Consider the following 16,360-nt stretch of genomic DNA (forward strand, 5'->3'; position numbering starts at 1 on the left):
AGGCTTCCTGACCCTGTGTCACAAACTCCGTGAGCACAGAGCGAGACTTGGGAGGTGGAGCATGGGCCAGACTTAAAGGAAGTTGTGGGAACATTGATGGGTCGTGGCAGGTTCCAGGCAGAACTGTGGGAGCAAAAGTGGAGGCAGGAAACCCTACACCAGGAAGGGAGAGAAGCCGGGAGAGGCCTGCCTGCTGCCATTTGGGAAGGAATCAGTGGGGGCTTGGAAGAGAATCAAGTGCTCGCTGCCAGGCAGAGGAGTAAGCCCTGGTCAGTGAGAGGTGCCCCTGTTCTCAGTCCTCACAACCTTACCCATCCTCCCACTGCTGAAGGAACTCCTTCAGCATGCTCTGGCCCTTGCCCCTCCCAGAAGGCTGCCCTCCTAACTCTGTCCCCTTTGCCCAGCAGCCATCAGTGGGCCAGGTGGCGCGTGTGGACGTCAGCAGCAAGGTGGAGGTGGTGTGGGCTGACAACTCGAAGACCATCATCCTGCCCCAGGTGAGACGGCAAGACCTACCCTCTGAGCTCCCGACTCTGGCCCACCTGTTGTCCTGAGAGTCTGCGACCGGCTCTCTCCAGTGTTTCCCCACCGAGCCCAGGTGAGGGGTGGAGGCCCTCCAGATCACCTGGTGCCGGTGGGTGCTCACAGACTCCAGGACTCTGCTGGACTCTCACTGTGCTGAGAAAGCCCACGCTCCTCCTCAGAAGAAATAAAGGCTTCCCCACAGCGGGTTCAGGAGATCTTTGACAGACAAGGAAGGAAAAGGAGATGAGCTGGCCCCAGTTCCAGCCCCTCTGCTGGGTGCTAAGCGCCAGGGAGGTTGCTGTTCCCACACCCTACCTGGGCAGCTGGCCCTCCCCTCCTAGCTCACCTTCCCAGCCCTGGAGCAGACCACAAAGGCCACCCTGCCCTCATGCAGCTGGCCTGAGTCTCTGCAGGAGGGACTGGGTTTGCTGAGGTTCCCTCTGGGCCCTCAGCCATGGAAAGATGCTAGGAACTGCGAGCACAGAGAGGAGAGGAAGTCAGTGTGGGCTGTCAGCTGGGCCTTTGGGTCCTACCGAGGGGCAGGGTGGGACAGGCCTAAGGCCCCTCCCAGAGACCTGGGGACAGAAAGGTTCCAGCTACATAGGGAAGAGCAGAAAAGAGGGGGGAGAGTGGAATGGGGCACCGCCACAGTGTGGGGAGCGCCCATCTTACTGTGGCACGTCCCTCCTCCCCAGCACTTGTACAACATTGAATCCGAGATCGAGGAGTCAGACTACGATTCCGTGGAAGGCAGTACCAGTGGGGCGTCCTCAGATGAGTGGGAGGACGACAGTGACAGCTGGGAGACAGACAATGGGCTGGTGGAGGACGAGCACCCCAAGATAGAGGAGCCCCCCATCCCACCTGCCGAGCAGCCAGCCGCTCCTGAGGAGGACAAGGGGGTGGTGATCAGTGAAGAGGCGGCCACAGCTGCCATCCAGGGAGCTGTGGCCATGGCCGCCCCCATGGCAGGGCTGATGGAGAAGGCCGGCAAGGACGGTCCCCCTAAAAGCTTCCGGGAGCTAAAAGAAGCCATCAAGATCCTGGAGAGCCTCAAGAACATGACTGTGGAGCAGCTGCTGACCGGCTCCCCTACCTCCCCCACCGTGGAGCCCGAGAAGCCAACCCGGGAGAAGAAGTTTCTGGATGACATCAAGAAGCTACAGGAGAACCTTAAGAAGACCCTGGACAATGTGGCCATCGCAGAGGAGGAGAAGATGGAGGCCGCGCCTGACACAGAGCGCAAGGAGGACAAGCCTGAGGGGCAGTCACCAGTGAAGGCCGAGTGGCCTAGCGAGACCCCTGTGCTCTGTCAGCAATGTGGTGGCAAACCTGGTGTCACCTTCACCAGTGCCAAGGGCGAGGTCTTCTCAGTGCTGGAGTTTGCGCCCTGTGAGTCAGCCCTCCCCTGGCCTTCACCTTGGGCCTACCACAGGCCTCCCATTTGTGTTCAGCCATCTGGAGGCCGGGTGGTCTGTCCCCTCCCAGCCCCCACTTCTGCCATTCCTAGTGGTCACACTCCTGATGCCAGGAGCAAGTGGGAGGCACCTGGGCCAACTCATCTGTCTGGGAGCACACCAGGCCGCTCTCCCTCCAGGCCACACAGCCCGAGGCAGCGGCCAGGTGTGCGGCAGGAGGTGCCAGGCCTCCCCTGAGACTGTTCTCTTTCCCCTGCAGCAAATCACTCTTTTAAGAAAATTGAGTTCCAGCCTCCAGAAGCCAAGAAGTTTTTCAGCACAGTACGGAAGGAAATGGCGCTGCTGGCTACCTCCCTTCCTGATGGCATCATGGTCAAGACTTTTGAGGACAGAATGGCAAGTGGGCTTAGCACGGGCTTGGCATGGGCCAGCACAGGTGGGCCATGTAGGCACTTAGTGCCCAGCCTTGGGTGCCAGCACCTCCAGGCTGACTGGCACCTGAGTGACCACCTACCCACCTTCTTTTATAGGGGAGGTGACAGCTCAGTCAGGTGAGCTCTGACACAGAGTCATCAGCCACAGAGGTCTAGACCAGGTGGTTCATTCTTTCCTTCTTTCTTTAAAAAATTAGCTAGAAATTTATACAGTTTCCTGAGTCTACTCTTCTTTCTGAAGACTCAGAATATTACAGAGAAAGCTAAAGTTGCCATGGACCAGTCCTCACCTCCTTTTCCCCCCCAAGTCCTAGGCCTTTTCTACTCCTGGAGGTTGCACCTTAGCCAATCTCCCACAACCTCTTTTGAACATTTGTAATTCTTGTGCATTGCCACTGTAAACAGTGTCTTGTACGACGTGTTCGCACAGAGTGGTGCGTCCTAAAGCTGGCTCCCTTCTCTTAGCCCGTGGTTCTTGGGGTTGACCCCGTAGTTCAGCTGACCCAACGTGTGCCTTCTGTTATGCATTCCGTGCCTTACTTCTGCTCCGGGACGGGCCTGGCGTTTGAGTACTGTTGAGAGACTTGTAAGGACTGGGCCTCCACCATGAGCCAGGCACTGTGCTAGACACTGACTGAGTCTGAGGCCCCAGCTTGTGCCCTGTCCTAGACCAGAAGGGCCATAGAACAAAGGAGCAGGGACGTGAAGAGTTAGAAGGAGGAGCCCTGTTCACACAGGCCATGCTGGCCGGCAGCAGCGGAGCAAGGCTCAGTGCGACTTGAGATTTTAGTAACACTTTTATTGTTCCTGAGGTTAGGTAAAATTCCTTTAGAAAATTCCAGTCTCAGCTCTGCTAAAGGAATAAGGGAGCACTAGTTGGTGGTGTTTTTTCCCAAATCTCAGAAGCTGGCAGGTTGCACAGATCAGATTGTGCCTGAGAGGATCCCGTTACTCCAGTTAGGGGACCTCCCCCTCTTTGCCTTCCTGCTCCTCACTCACCCACATCATGGACCTGGGCAGTTGATACTCACACACACACCCCCTCAGGACTTGGCACCTAGCTTCTGTGGGGTCTCCCAGCATTTACTCTGGAGTTCAGACCCATCCTCTTGGAAATGAGACCCCCACCCCAGGGCATGTGCCTGCACAGCTGGAGTGCTGCTCCTCCCTGGATCTGCACGTGGCCCTGGAGGAGGGAAGCCAGAGCCTCTGTGCCAACCTTGGCCCTCCCTCCCTCCCTCCCTCCCTCCCAGGACCTCTTCTCAGCCCTAATCAAGGGCCCCACCCGAACCCCCTATGAGGATGGCCTCTACCTGTTTGACATTCAGCTCCCCAACATCTACCCAGCCGTGCCCCCCCACTTCTGCTACCTCTCCCAGTGCAGTGGACGCCTGAACCCCAACCTGTACGACAATGGGAAGGTGTGTGTCAGCCTCCTGGGCACCTGGATTGGAAAGGTGAGTGCTGTGCCGGCATCCCAGCGGAGGTGCAGGGAGAATGGGAGCAGGTGTCTGAGACAGACTCCATGGTGCTGTGTGTGTTTCAGGGGACAGAGAGGTGGACGAGCAAATCCAGTCTTCTCCAGGTGCTCATCTCCATTCAAGGTGCGGTTGGGCTGGGCAGTGGACAGGGAGTGGTGGAAGGTGGCCCACTGGCCCGCTCCTTGCGGGTAGTGGCCAGGCTTGGCCTGATGGGTGACCCTGCCCACTGCAGGTCTGATCCTCGTGAATGAGCCATACTACAATGAAGCTGGCTTCGACAGTGACCGGGGCCTGCAGGAAGGCTACGAGAACAGCCGCTGCTACAACGAGATGGCGCTGATCCGGGTGGTTCAGTCTATGACCCAGCTGGTGCGACGGCCCCCGGAGGTCTTTGAGCAGGAGATCCGGCAGCACTTCAGCACTGGTGGCTGGCGGCTTGTGAACCGCATGGAGTCCTGGCTAGAAACCCATGCCCTGCTTGAGAGGGCCCAGGCACTGCCCAATGGCATCCCCAAGGACAGTGGCTCTCCAGAACCTCCAGCTGCAGCTGAGCTCTCAGACTCTGGCCGTGAAGAACCTGAGGATGCTGGGCTGGCCCCTGGAGAGGCCTCCCAGGGCTCAGACTCGGAGGGTGGTGCCCAGTGCCCTGCCTCAACTAGCAGGGACCACACAGACCAGGTTTCGGAGTCAGCGCCTGACGCATCAGTACCACCCAGCGTCAAACCAAAGAAGCGGAGGAAGAGCTACCGGAGCTTCTTGCCTGAGAAGAGTGGCTACCCTGACATCGGCTTCCCGCTCTTCCCACTCTCTAAGGGTTTCATCAAGAGCATCCGGGGCGTCCTGGCGCAGTTCCGGGCCGCCCTGCTGGAGGCAGGCATGCCCGAGCACACGGAGGACAAGTAGCCACCAGCCCCAAGGAAGGAGCATCACCATGGGAGAGCCAGCTGCTGCCTGCTCACTCCCTCCCCTAGAACCTCCCCTCCTGGCCCCTCCTGGCTCCGTGTGAGCCCCTCAACCTTCCGCTCCCCAAGGCAAGTTTGATGCTGAGTGTAAGGAGTGCCCCAAAACGCTGCATATCTGTTCTGAAGCGATACATGGGCAGGTCCCCTATGGCAAGGAAATCGGGACCTTGTTGCGATTTTCCACATATTGCCCAGGCAGAATGTCTCCCTTCTCAGGTCAGAGGCGGGGTGTTCCAGGGCCAGGGGACCCTGCAGCGGGGCAGGAGAGTGGATGTGCCTTTGCATGAAGTGTGGGCTGCTCCTGCAATGTCCCCGGTCCCTTTCAACTTCTTCAATTGGATTGTAGCCTCCCCATGTCCCAGACCCTCCTCCTGCTGCCACCGCCACTGGATATGCCCCTCATCCCCTAGCGTTGACACCATCCCACGGGAACTGTAGCGCTGTTGCTGACTCCCAGCCCGGCCCGTTGGCCACGTAATAGCCTTTAGGCCTGTTGAACTTGCTCTCTAAGAGAGGTTGGGACAGGCTAGGTTCAGGGTGATGCCTGGGAGAGGTGGTGGCCTCAATGCACCAACATGGAGTTGAGGACAGGGAGCTGGTGGAGAACAAAGAGCTGTAGGTGCCTTGTGCTTCCTGTCTGTGGCTGGTGGGGGCACCAGCAGCTCAGGCCCAGGTCCACCTGTGGGGACTGCAGTGACACCTGCTGGCCTTCCAGCCTCACGCCAGTGAGCAGGCAGGAGCTGCAGGGCAGGTGCGGGGCCTCGCCCCATCTGGTGGCAGGAGCCTCTCTGGGATGAGATCTAGGCCTCCATCAGCCCCCACTTAGAAACTCTGCAGGCGCAGTCCAGAGGGAGGAGGGAGGCAGCAGCAGCGCTCAGTCTCCTCCTGCGACGACGGGCCCAGAGGTTTACAAGTTTTCTAAGCTTTTGATAATGTGAAGCTCCAGGTTCAGAGGATGCTGTTGAGCACATTGCAGCTATGTAATTTCTGGTGTATGTATGTAATATTTAAGGTTGGAAAAATAAATCTCAAAAGCAAAAGATATTAACACTTATTAGAAAAAAAAGACAAAAAAAAAAAAAAGCCAAAGCATGATGCGTCTTGTCAGCCTTAAGTGGGCTCCACGCCTGTGCTGTGCGAGGACCACCCAGGCAGCAGAGCCATGGGAAGGGCGGAGCTGGGCCACACTCAGGCACTCACTGGTATCTTCAGAACATCCAAGTGTCTGGTGGGGCTGCAGCTCCTGGTGGATTGTGTGGAGATGTGAATGCCCACTGCTTACAATATCTGTATAAAGTGCTGTGTGATTAAACTTTTTTTTTTACTTGCATTTTTTTTTTTTGTTTGTTTGTTTGGCTCATTAACAAGACAAGGTGACACCATTAAACCTGCCTCTGCCATTCATCTGAGCTCCATTGCCTTTCTTCCTCACGGGCCAGTGTCCCTCACACACTACCTCCCTGGAAGGGAAGGCTGTGGCAGCAGGTCCTGGCTTCCCTCTGCCCCAAGGCCCTTGGCCTCTCCAGTGGTAGGAGCCACAGCTGGGAGGCGGGGCCTGTTCAGTGGGGCTTCCTCCTGCCTCGGAGCTGGGCTCTGTACCTGGCCTGTGTGGTGTTCCTCAAGAGCCAGTTCTCAGCAGCACTGTCTGTCTCTGAGCAGCTGTGGTCCCCAACAGCCTACAGCTGGCCCTTTCAGCTCCTTCCAATTCTGGGAGAGCTGACATCACAGCATCTGGTGGCAGGCAGGTGTCATTCTCCTGGGCTGCAAGCCAAAATGGTTGCCCAGCTGAGAGATTGGTATCTGCTCCTCCCTGCTTCTTCCCTTTAACCCCCACCCAGCACTCCTGTAGGAGGACCAGTGGGGAAGGGCAGAGGCTGCTGAGTGAGGCTGGGCGCTGAGCCCCTCCGGGGTGCCTTGTGTCTTGTTCCCTGGAGTTTCCCCCATGCCTTCAACAAGAGCTTTAACTTTCCTGTGAAACCCACAAAAGGGTCCAGCCACATTTGCTGACCAGCTGCTTGTGTGGCCCACAGTCAAGAGGCTGGAGCTAGGAGTCTCCATCTTCCCAGTTGTGAGGTCAGGTGATCTGCAAGCTCTGAGGCTGAGGGTGGTCTATTGTGTGCCCATTGCCAAGGTGGCTATGACATGTGCTATCCAATCCAGGGATTGCCATTAGGCATCGTTAACATTAAATTATGTAGCCGTGGGTGGAGCAAGACCCCATTCCCTCCCTAGTCCCCAGGATAGGACTAGCAGGCTAAGAATGTCACTTTTATTTGAATTTGATTCATGGGACAGGGCTTCCAGAATAAACAGAAATACCTTCCACAGACAACTGGCCCAGCCAGCAGGGCTCCTGCCTATGGCCTTGTTCTGACCTGTGGTGGGTAGAGCCTGAACTTCCCAAAGCATAGCCACTACCACCTTCCTACCCTTTTCCAGAGGAGGCCCCATCACCCCCAGAAGCTGTGGAGAGGTCCCCTGTCCTGGGGGAAGGACAGGGTGCCAAGCTCAGCCTACACGCAGCAGACAAAGGCACAGCAAGCCCATGGGGGTCATAAAGGCTCTTCTGGAGGTGGCATCTGCTGGGGTTCCTGGCTGGGTGGGGGACCCCTGCAGCCACCACTGACCATCCAGAAGTAGTCTGGGTGCACTTGGCCCTGCACAGCCTCACTGACCATCAACTCCCCATCCACAGCAAACACACCCCTCCCATCCTTAGGCTCCAGGCGGAAGGCAACCACAGGCACATGCACCAAGTAGGGACAGTCATACTCCATGTGCTTGCCCTTCTCCATGGCCAGAAACAGGCGCAGCAGCATGGTCCTGGACACCCCTGCCCTCACGTAGAACAGATGCATGACACCAGCTGCACAGCGGCCCATGGGTGCAGCAAACATCTCACTGCCCAGATGGGTGTGCAGCAGCGCCAGCACCAGTACAAAGTCCTGATGGGGCACCACGGTCCAGTGAGAGGGCACTGGCTCCTCCAGGGGAACAAGGTGTGCGTCCACAGGGCCCTGCTGCATTAGAGCAGGGGAGGTGGGCATCTTAGAAACAGCACTTCCTGCGGGGAGATAGGCCAGTTGCCCCCGGTAGGTGCGCAGGGCTGCCAGGCGCAGGAAGGTCCCCAGAGTGAAGCGCATCTCCCCCAAGCGCCGATACTTCTCACTTTCCAGGTCCACATCAGCAATGAAGCCCCAGGCCAGGCTGAGCACAGAGAAGAGGCGCAGCCCCGAGGCGGTGTGCAAAGACAGCAGGTTCATAGGTGACAGGAGCCGTTGGCACAGCAGCTGCGTGCAGTTGGTCAGGAGGTCCTCATTAGTCACCTGCTCATAGCTGCAGGGGAAAGGGTCTGATGGGGCAGGGGAGGAACCCCGTGCATCCTCCCCTTCCTCCTCCCTTTTGCCTGCAGGCACGAGTTAGCAGGGGCAGTGACAGAGAACAGGTGAATGCAGCCAGCTTGGCCCACCAGGAGCAGGCCCCAGAACTGAGAGCCAGCCTGGAGGGATAAAGGTGAAGTGGACGTTACTCCTGTATATGGGAACTTAGAAAAGAAAACCTGGCAGAAGTGGGCACCCAGGGGAAATGGAGGCCCACTCTGGCCCTGGGCTCTCACCCAGCGTAGTGGTTCAAGGAAGCTGCCAGAGCGTTGCCAGAGCCTGCTGGGAGGCTACACAAGGGTTTCTGGATGGCCGTCTCCCAGTCTGGGCGCTCCATGAGTCCATTCACCACCTGTTGGCATGAGGGCTCAGCCCTGGAAGCCCCACCCCACCCATGCCCCAACCCCCGGCCAGCCTCTGGTGCAGGCCTCACCTCATGCATCAGCCCATCCCCAGACATGACCACCAGAGCATCCCAGCGGCCCAGCTCCTCCGCCCGCACCAGTTCCCGTGCGTGGTTCCTCCTTTCTGTAGGAGACATGCAGTTCTCAGGGCTGGTTTTGGCAGGGGATGCTGCCCCAGTCTCGGCCGGTGTAAAGGAGACTCACCAGTGAGCATCAGAGTGAAGGAGACTTGGGCCTCGGCAAGAAGGGGCTGCACGAGGCTCTGGAAGAGCTGCAGGGCCTTGCCCTTGCCGCCGCGGGGGTTCAGCAGCACCAACACACGGCAAGGCCGGGGGAGCAGGTTCCGGGGGCCACTCGCTACAAAAACAAACCTGAGAAAGCCGCGTCCCCAACGGGCCACTAGGGGGCCAAGAAGAGCAACCAGGGCAGTGGGGTGGAAACGCAGCGCCAGCAATACCCGGGTACTTAACCCAATAGAGCCCAACCAGAGGACACGACCTCCCGAGGGGAATTCTGGGGTGGGGCGCGCTGCCCCTGATCCCCCTTTTCTTGGCTCAGGCCCGGTAGGCTTCCAGTCTCCAGGGGGAAAGTATTTCTCTCCAGAGTCCCCAGATCCTCTCTCTCGGAGTTCCAATATTTCTGGCGAGGGAGAGAACCCTACCGCTCTTCCCAGACTCCCACAAACCTGGATCCATAGCCTCGACCCGCGGCTCCCGCTGCCAGGGGGTCCCCAGCGTTGTTGCGGCGCTGCCCTCGGTGACCGCGGCTCGTGCTTTCAGCTCCTTATCGGTGCTGCCCAGGAGGGCGTCGCGAGGTTGGCTGTGGGGCTCGCCCTCCCCGCCCGGAGCCGGGGCTGTGGGGGTAACCGCGTCATTCCCTGCAGCGGCCAGATCTGCGGGACAAGAGGAGACAGCGCTGGAGGAGTCCAGGGCAGCAGCTCCTGGTGCGGGAGGCGGCGCCCAGCCAGATGCCGGGACCACGCACCAGGAGTGGCGCGCTCCTGAATCGCCATAAGCCCGTGGGGACCTAGCTTTCTGGAAGGACGTCCGGTGTCACCAAGCAACTGAGTCCCCAACCCCTCGAAACGAAGGGTCTCTTCCCAGGACATTCCTCTTTGGGGCTTTGGGTTCCGGCCCGAGGGATGAGTCAGAGCCCCATGGTTCTCTCTGTCGGACCAGCTCCTCACCCTGTCGGGCTGCCAGGGAGAGGGGAGTCCAGTTGCGCAAAAATCCCAGAACTTGAGCGGACATCGCGAGGCACAAAGTATGGAGCGAAGATCCCAGTCCCAGACAGCCCGGTCCTCGCGTCCCCTGCCCTGAGTTTCAGAGAAGCTGGGGCCGTGGCACACCTCCAAGAGCCCTGCTCCGCCTGGACGCTCGCTGCGTTGGTGGGAGCAGCGTTCGTAGCGCGAGAGCCGAGCCGGAGCAGAGCCAACAGTTGCCGCCTGCCCTGCCCGAGTGCAAGTGGGCACAGGACCTCGCGGTGCGTGGCCCAGTTCCCCAGGGCCCCGCGAGGGCGGGCCGCCCAGGAGCCACCAGCCACGGGAGGGCAGGGCGGGCGGCCCTACCCAGTCGGTCTGGTTTGCTGGCAAGGCGAAAACGCCGTTCCCTATAGTGGCCTGGGGCGGAACGAGGCTCGTTCCAGGCTCAGCCCGGCATCTGAGTGACAACTGAAGCGCCGGGCTGGCACAGACTCCCGGGTCTCGCTGCCTCTGGCCTCAAACTTTTCGCTCAACTTCACTGCGAGGCGCCGCGGCTTGGGGAGGGCTCTCTGGGCGCCGGCCTAACCACGCCCCTCGTGGCTTCAGCTAGCGGAGGTGGAACTGGAGCTCGATGTGGACCCGGGCCCTGAACCCTGGCCTCACCACGCCACCCCCAGCACGGTCCGCGCCCACCGCCACACGCAGGTTCTCGGCAGTCTTGGGATGCGGATGCNCCGGACGGAGCACTCAGGATGGGACTTCCCAAGCCGCGGTCCGCACGCCTCCTCGCAGTGTGTGCTTCCGCTTTGCGCGGTCCTGGCACAGCCCCGGGCCGGGTCCCCAGCGTTCCGAGAGCGCCCTGAGAAGGTGACTCAGCGACGCGTTCACGGGTGGAGAAACGCCCGGAAACGAGAAACTGGAGAAGGAGCAGGGGCGTCATCACTGATTCCCAGCGCCGCGCATCCGCGGAGACTGCGTCCGGCACCCTTGGCCCCCTATGGCGCAGACCCGGGGAATCCCGCGCCGGCAGGGGAGGGCAGCGCTGCAGCCGCAGTGCCGCGGTCATGCGCTACGGGGACGCGGGCACCGGCTGGAGGAGGGTCTCCGCTCGGGAGCCAGGAGCCAGGTCTGCCCGCCACCCCCTTCTCCCCTTTTTTTCCTTCCCCATTAGGGTCCAGGTCCGGATCTTGGAGCCTAGATGACGCGGGTAGGAAGGTATACTCCCCAAGATCTCAACCTTGGAAGGGACCAACTGCGGAGAACGACCCGGGGTTCCCGCCTCTGCTTCCTGGCTCAGAACACTTCTGTCAGGCCTGACAAGCCGCCCTTGTTAGCGGCTGAAGAGGGGAAACTGAGGCACGGGGTTATGAAGCCCGCCTGGAACAGGGCTTCCTGTTTCTCTCGCGGGAGGGGGGGGGGACAGGCTGCAACCCCTGGGTCCTAGGACTGGCGAGGAGGGGGTGGGATTGACTGGAAACAGCTGGAGCTTGCAAAGGGAGGCAGGGCAGCCTGCTGGGCTCTTTATCCCCTGGGCCTTCGGAGGGCCCAGCTCCCCTCCCAGCTGGGGAAGGCCCAGTGGGAGAGAGGCAAAGGGCAGAGCCCTCTGGCCCCGGTGCCACTCCACACAATGATTCCTCTGTCCTGCCTGGGTTTCCCCACCACCACCCCTCTGTTCTAAGAGCCTCTGCTCTGCCCCGCCTCCTTCTGGTCATTCACCTCCCCCCACCGCGGTGCCTCTTCCAGACCCCTTTCCCTTTGGGCCTGTCTAAAGAACTTCATCCCTTCTCCAGAAACTCAACCATCCCCATTCCTGACCCTAGAGACAGGAAAGCAAGTTGCTTTCTGCTCTTGACACTTGGGGGAACTGAAACTTGGAAGGGTTTACTCAAGCAGCCAAATCCTTGACCTGGGGAGTTGAGTAGCAAACCCCCAGCCCTGCCCCCAGCCTAGGAGGCCAAGCTGGGATAGGCTGGCAGCCTCCCCCTGCCCAGCTTCTCCAGGATATTGGGCATCTGTTGGCCTGGTGGATTGCTTGCCACAGAGCTGCCCCAGAAACCCAATGGTCACAGAGTCTCCAAAGAGGAAGCATCTCTAAGCCCTGTTCTGGCTTCACTCCCCAGGTTCTGATTGAACAATCAGTTACTGTGTCCCGCAGGGCCCACCATGCGCCTGGCGCCAGGCTTGGGCCAGCCAGGGGGGTCTGACTTGATTGCCAATGCAGGACTGGCCTCTCAGGTCATACCTGTCTCACAGGTGAAAGGAATTGTTTTGCACTGTCTCTCAGCCTCCCCCTCCTGGGGGCAGCCTCCCCAGGGAGACACACCTGAGGGAACCCACACACACACACACACACTTTTTTTTTTTTTAAAGAGAGAGTGAGAGAGATAGAGGTAGAGAGAGAGAGAATTTTTTAATATTTATTTTTTAGTATTTGGCGGACACAACATCTTTGTTTGTATGTGGTGCTGAGGATCGAACCCGGGCCGCACGCATGCCAGGCGAGCGCGCTACCGCTTGAGCCACATCCCAGCCCCACACACACTTTTTTAAGCGAGGACCTGGCCAGATATTCTTTCCTGTTGACCACGCCTGGTGTTGGTGGTGCCGTGTGGCAGACTGGCCACACGGGATTCCTGGCTGCCTGCTGGACTGTGGGCTCTGCCTTGTTTCTGTTTCTGTGTGGTGGTGTGACTTCAAGCCTTGGTGGTGTCCTCATGGATATCCTTGCTGAGACTAGGGACTTGGCCTCGGCTGGGCTTTTGGCCTCGCCTCCCACACAGCCTCATCCTCGGGCTTGTCAACCCTGACTGTGATTCAGGTACCTCAGCTTCCACCCACCATACTCATACCCACTGTTCTCATTTTAGCTGACTGCCAGCATTTGGAGGCACCTGCATGCACTCCCTGGTGGCTCAAACAAATTTACTGTCTTAGCTCCAGGTGTCGGAAGGGCTGGTCCTGTGGAGGCGGTGAGGGAGAATTTGCCCTGTGTGCCTACCCTGGCTCTGATGGTTTGCGGGCATTCTTTGATGTTCCTTGTCTCACCTATCCATCACCCTGATCTCTGCCTTCATCTTCACGTGCCATAATCCTGTGAAAGAGTTGGCTGAGATTTGTTTGTGTGTGCACACAGTGCTGGGAATAGAACCCAGGGCTTTGCCAACACTGAGTTTGTGCTCTACCACTGAGTTCTTCTTCCTCCCTTCCCCAGCTCTACCCAAGTGAACGTTTACCAGGACCTTGCTTTCCCCCAAATTAAGCATATCCCAAGAGTCACTGTATAGATTTAGATGTGTTCGGAATTATTTTCTATGGGCATGTTCTTTCTCAAATGCAAATGACTGGCAGGGAAAAATCAATAAGTTGTAAGGACTCTAGTGTGAACCAATATTTCAGATTTTCTTTCTTTTTTATTTATTTTTTTTAATTTGCTATGTAGGGCTGGGGCTGGGGCTCAGCGGTAGAGTGCTCATCTCCCATGTGTGAGGCCCTGGGTTCAATCCTCAGCACTACATAAATAAAATGAAGGTATTGTGTCTACCTACAACTAAAAAAATATTTTTAAATTTTTTTTTCAATGCAGGGGATTGAACCCACAGTGCTCTAACACCGAGTTACGTCCCAGCCTTTAAAAATATTTTTGAGACAGGATCTCACCAAGTTGCCCATGGTGGCCTTGAGCTTATGATCTTCCTGCCTCAGCCTCCTGCCTTAGCCTCCCCAGTAGCTGGGATTACTAGTGTGCATCACTATGCCTGGCTTCATGTTTTCAAGGTATCTTGAAAGAGGAAAGTAGTGTACATTGTACATGCTTCTGTAGGTACTGGAGAAAGGAGGTGTCTGGAAGCCAGGCCTGCTCTCCTCCTAGGGTTGCCAGGGTGCAGTCTGTTGGGAGGAGTTGATATCTGTTGACAGCCAGGCTCCCACACTGTCCCAGCTACCTTGACCTTCAGATCCTGGCTTCTATGTTGGCTTATGGCAACTTCAGTTTCTGGAGCAGATGGGCTCGTTCCCCAGGCCTTGGAAGAACAAAGCTGAGTTTTGTGTTGGATGGTGTATTAGGTTCCTATTACTGCACAAATTAAAAAAAAAAAACAGAAAAAAAAAAACATCAATTTGTCTTACATTTCTAGAGGTCAGAAATCACAGTTGACCTGTAGGATTCTATAGCCCTGCCTTTTCTAGCTTCCACGAACCACCTGCATTCCTCAATCCAGGGCCCTTCGAAAATCTGCAGCACCTCAGCAGCAGATCTTATCTCTGGCTGCTGTTTCTTATCTCTGGCTGCTGTTTGGGTTGTTCTCTCTTGTCTCTCTCTGGCCTTTGTGCCCACTGTAAGGATCCTGAGCTTACAATGGCCCCACCCAGACAGCATAGGATAACATCCTGCCTCAAGGTCCTTCATCATTTCTGCACCGACCCTTTTGCTATATAAGGTAACATGTTCATTCACAGATTCTTGGGATTATGACAGGGACACCTTTAGAGACCATTACTTTGCCAACCACAGACGAATAGAATCCAGAAACCATGTCCTTACTTGGCTCCAAAACCTTCTTTTCCAGTACCTCCTCCCTTCCCCAGCTCTACCCAAGTGAACGTTTACCAGGACCTTGCTTTCCCCCAAATAAGCATATCCCAATTTGGCTAAAAACATCCTTTTTGGGATCGAGATGTGATTCTATAGTCTTTGTGGTCTTTGACTCATCTAGCACAAATAAAATTCATTTCCACTTTTTGAAATGACCCAAGAGGGAGAAATTGGCATCTTTGCTAAGCAGTAATTACAGAATTGCAAAACCCCAGCTCTTCACCTCGGAGGTGTTGGAAATGGACCAGCCCATCCATTTGCAGCCTGGCAGAATTCCCCACACTGCTTTGCAGGAAGGGCTTGCCCCCAGGCACAGCCCTCTGGGCAACAGCAAATGTGTGTGGCCCTCCCGGCTCCTGTCCTGTGACCTGGCAGTCCAGCTGCTTCATTCCTCTGTGGCAAGGCTGGATCAGGCCAGCCACACTGACACTGCTGCCCCAGGGAAGAGTCATTCATTGGGAGCATTCCCTGGGCTCCTGCTGACACCAGTTCTGATGATTCAGGCCCAAAGTGGGCTCTGGCCTGGCCTTCCATGTCCAACCCCACATCCTGAACACTTCTGCCCAGGATACAGCCAGGCCCCAGTCCACCCACCTCTACCTGTTGCTCAGTTGCTTAGGTATCCTGGGACCCTGGTCCAGAGATCTCACCTCCCAGGGAGGAGAAGCCCAAAGGCTGTGTGTCACATGGCTTTGGCAGTCACAGAACAGGAAAGCAAAGCTGCTTTTATCTCAGCAGCCAAGCCCTGATCATAGAGGCTGGGGATGGTGTGCACAGTGTCCTGGGGCTTTTTGTTTTGGAATGTTTTCCACTTGCACATCTCACAAGCTCAAATGTGTCCTTGGGTGGTTCCCAAAGCAAACAGACAGCAGGTTGAATATGGGCCCCAGCCAGGCCACGCTTTTGCTCAATGGTCTGGGGCTGTTTCCACCCACCTGAGGGTGGACCTGCGCTAAGCGGTGAAGTCCTTCTCACTCTTTCCCAGACAGCATAGGGGCCTTTGGCGAGGCCCTCCTGGTGGCCATCCCTGGTGCACCTGTCTCCTCTTTCACACCAACAAGCAGCCTCTCTGGCTTCCTCGAAGCCAATTAGCGGGGACAAGCAAGGGATAGATGCCTATTTCACCAAGCTGGGAAGAGACAGGGAGCCTGGCGTGAGGCTTGCCTGCTCCTCATGCTCATTATCCACATCCTGAAAATAGAAATTCCCCTTCCCTGGAGGCTCACCTCCTGAAGGTCAAGCTCTTCGATGATTTCCAGGCACAAACCTAGCTACTGAAGTAATGATTGCACAGGATGGCCGCACAGCTGGGGCCTGGGACCTGTGTTCTGGACAGGATGCCTTTGCCTGATTCCATGGGTTTCATGGCTCCGAGCCTTTGTGCAGAGGGGAGCCGTGCTGGTGATCCGACAGGATGGCCTCTCTAGAATTGGAGTCGCTTGTTCTCTTTGCTCATTGCCTTAAAGTCTTGATCACCGCAACAGGACTGTCATGTTGAGGATGAGCTAAGGTGTCATTTCTCCTTCAAGGCACCCTCTGAGGGTCCCAGGAGCCTCCTCTGATAGCCCCCATTTCAAAACTGAATGGGTAGCCAGGTGGTTTCCTGTCTTAGTGCTGAGGATTTTTTTTTTTTTTTTAATGTCTGATATTTCAAGACTTGCAGACTGGTGAGAACATACGTGTGTGTGTGTGTGTGTGTGTGTGTGTGTGAGAGAGAGAGAGAGAGTGTGTGTCTGTGTGTGTGTGTATTTGAATAAATCAAAACTGAAAGGTCCTGGAGAGTGCTCTAGAGCAACCAGGAGCTTATAGGTGCCTGGAACGCTGCAGTCAGAAGGTTCCTGCACCGAGTCCTCAAGGAGAGTGCTGCAGACTGACCTCCCTCCCGTGCGCGTTCTTCTGGCAGATGCCACAGAGCCCCCAGGGACGAGGCTGCATCTGGATGTGAAGTGCTGCCGCAGAGATAC

The 16,360-nt window shown here is 57.1% G+C and overlaps 2 protein-coding genes across 3 annotated transcripts in view; one reads left to right on the forward strand and one right to left on the reverse strand.

Annotated features, from left to right (window-relative positions):
* Ube2o (ubiquitin conjugating enzyme E2 O) overlaps positions 1-6,150 on the forward strand; it is a 28,670-nt gene extending 22,520 nt beyond the window's left edge. Inside the window, exons 13-18 of the mRNA XM_048796684.1 lie at positions 408-497; positions 1,221-1,917; positions 2,203-2,339; positions 3,631-3,834; positions 3,924-3,981; positions 4,091-6,150. Coding sequence (XP_048652641.1) covers positions 408-497; positions 1,221-1,917; positions 2,203-2,339; positions 3,631-3,834; positions 3,924-3,981; positions 4,091-4,761 — 1,857 coding nt within the window. The 3' untranslated portion in view covers positions 4,762-6,150. The remainder of the gene's footprint in view (positions 1-407; positions 498-1,220; positions 1,918-2,202; positions 2,340-3,630; positions 3,835-3,923; positions 3,982-4,090) is intronic.
* Positions 6,151-7,075: 925 nt separating this feature from the next.
* Sphk1 (sphingosine kinase 1) lies at positions 7,076-10,232 on the reverse strand. 2 transcript variants are annotated; one of them, XM_048797819.1, is made up of 6 exons: positions 9,953-10,232; positions 9,290-9,496; positions 8,809-8,961; positions 8,634-8,728; positions 8,437-8,552; positions 7,076-8,156 (listed from the first exon to the last, which is right to left on the reverse strand). In XM_048797819.1, the coding sequence occupies exons 2-6, from the start codon at positions 9,297-9,299 to the stop codon at positions 7,373-7,375; spliced, it is 1,158 nt and encodes a 385-aa protein (XP_048653776.1). In that variant the 5' UTR covers positions 9,300-9,496; positions 9,953-10,232; the 3' UTR covers positions 7,076-7,372. The 2 variants fall into 2 exon arrangements, with proteins under 2 accessions (XP_048653776.1, XP_015359629.1); XM_015504143.2 differs by having other exon boundaries at positions 9,791-10,091.
* Between the last annotated feature and the right edge of the window lie 6,128 nt (positions 10,233-16,360).

The sequence above is a fragment of the Marmota marmota genome, unplaced genomic scaffold (assembly GCF_001458135.2).
Source record: "Marmota marmota marmota unplaced genomic scaffold, marMar, whole genome shotgun sequence".
Taxonomy (NCBI): Eukaryota; Metazoa; Chordata; class Mammalia; order Rodentia; family Sciuridae; genus Marmota; species Marmota marmota.

Coding starts and splice junctions, on each gene's coding strand:
- Sphk1 (XM_015504143.2), bottom strand. CDS start 9,854: ATGTCCGCTCAAGTTCTGGGATTTTTGCGCAACTGGACTCCCCTCTCC. Junction 9,497..9,790: donor CTCCCTGGCAGCCCGACAGG/GTGAGGAGCTGG, acceptor CTTGTCCCGCAG/ATCTGGCCGCTGCAGGGAAT. Junction 8,553..8,633: donor GGGATGGGCTGATGCATGAG/GTGAGGCCTGCA, acceptor TCATGCCAACAG/GTGGTGAATGGACTCATGGA.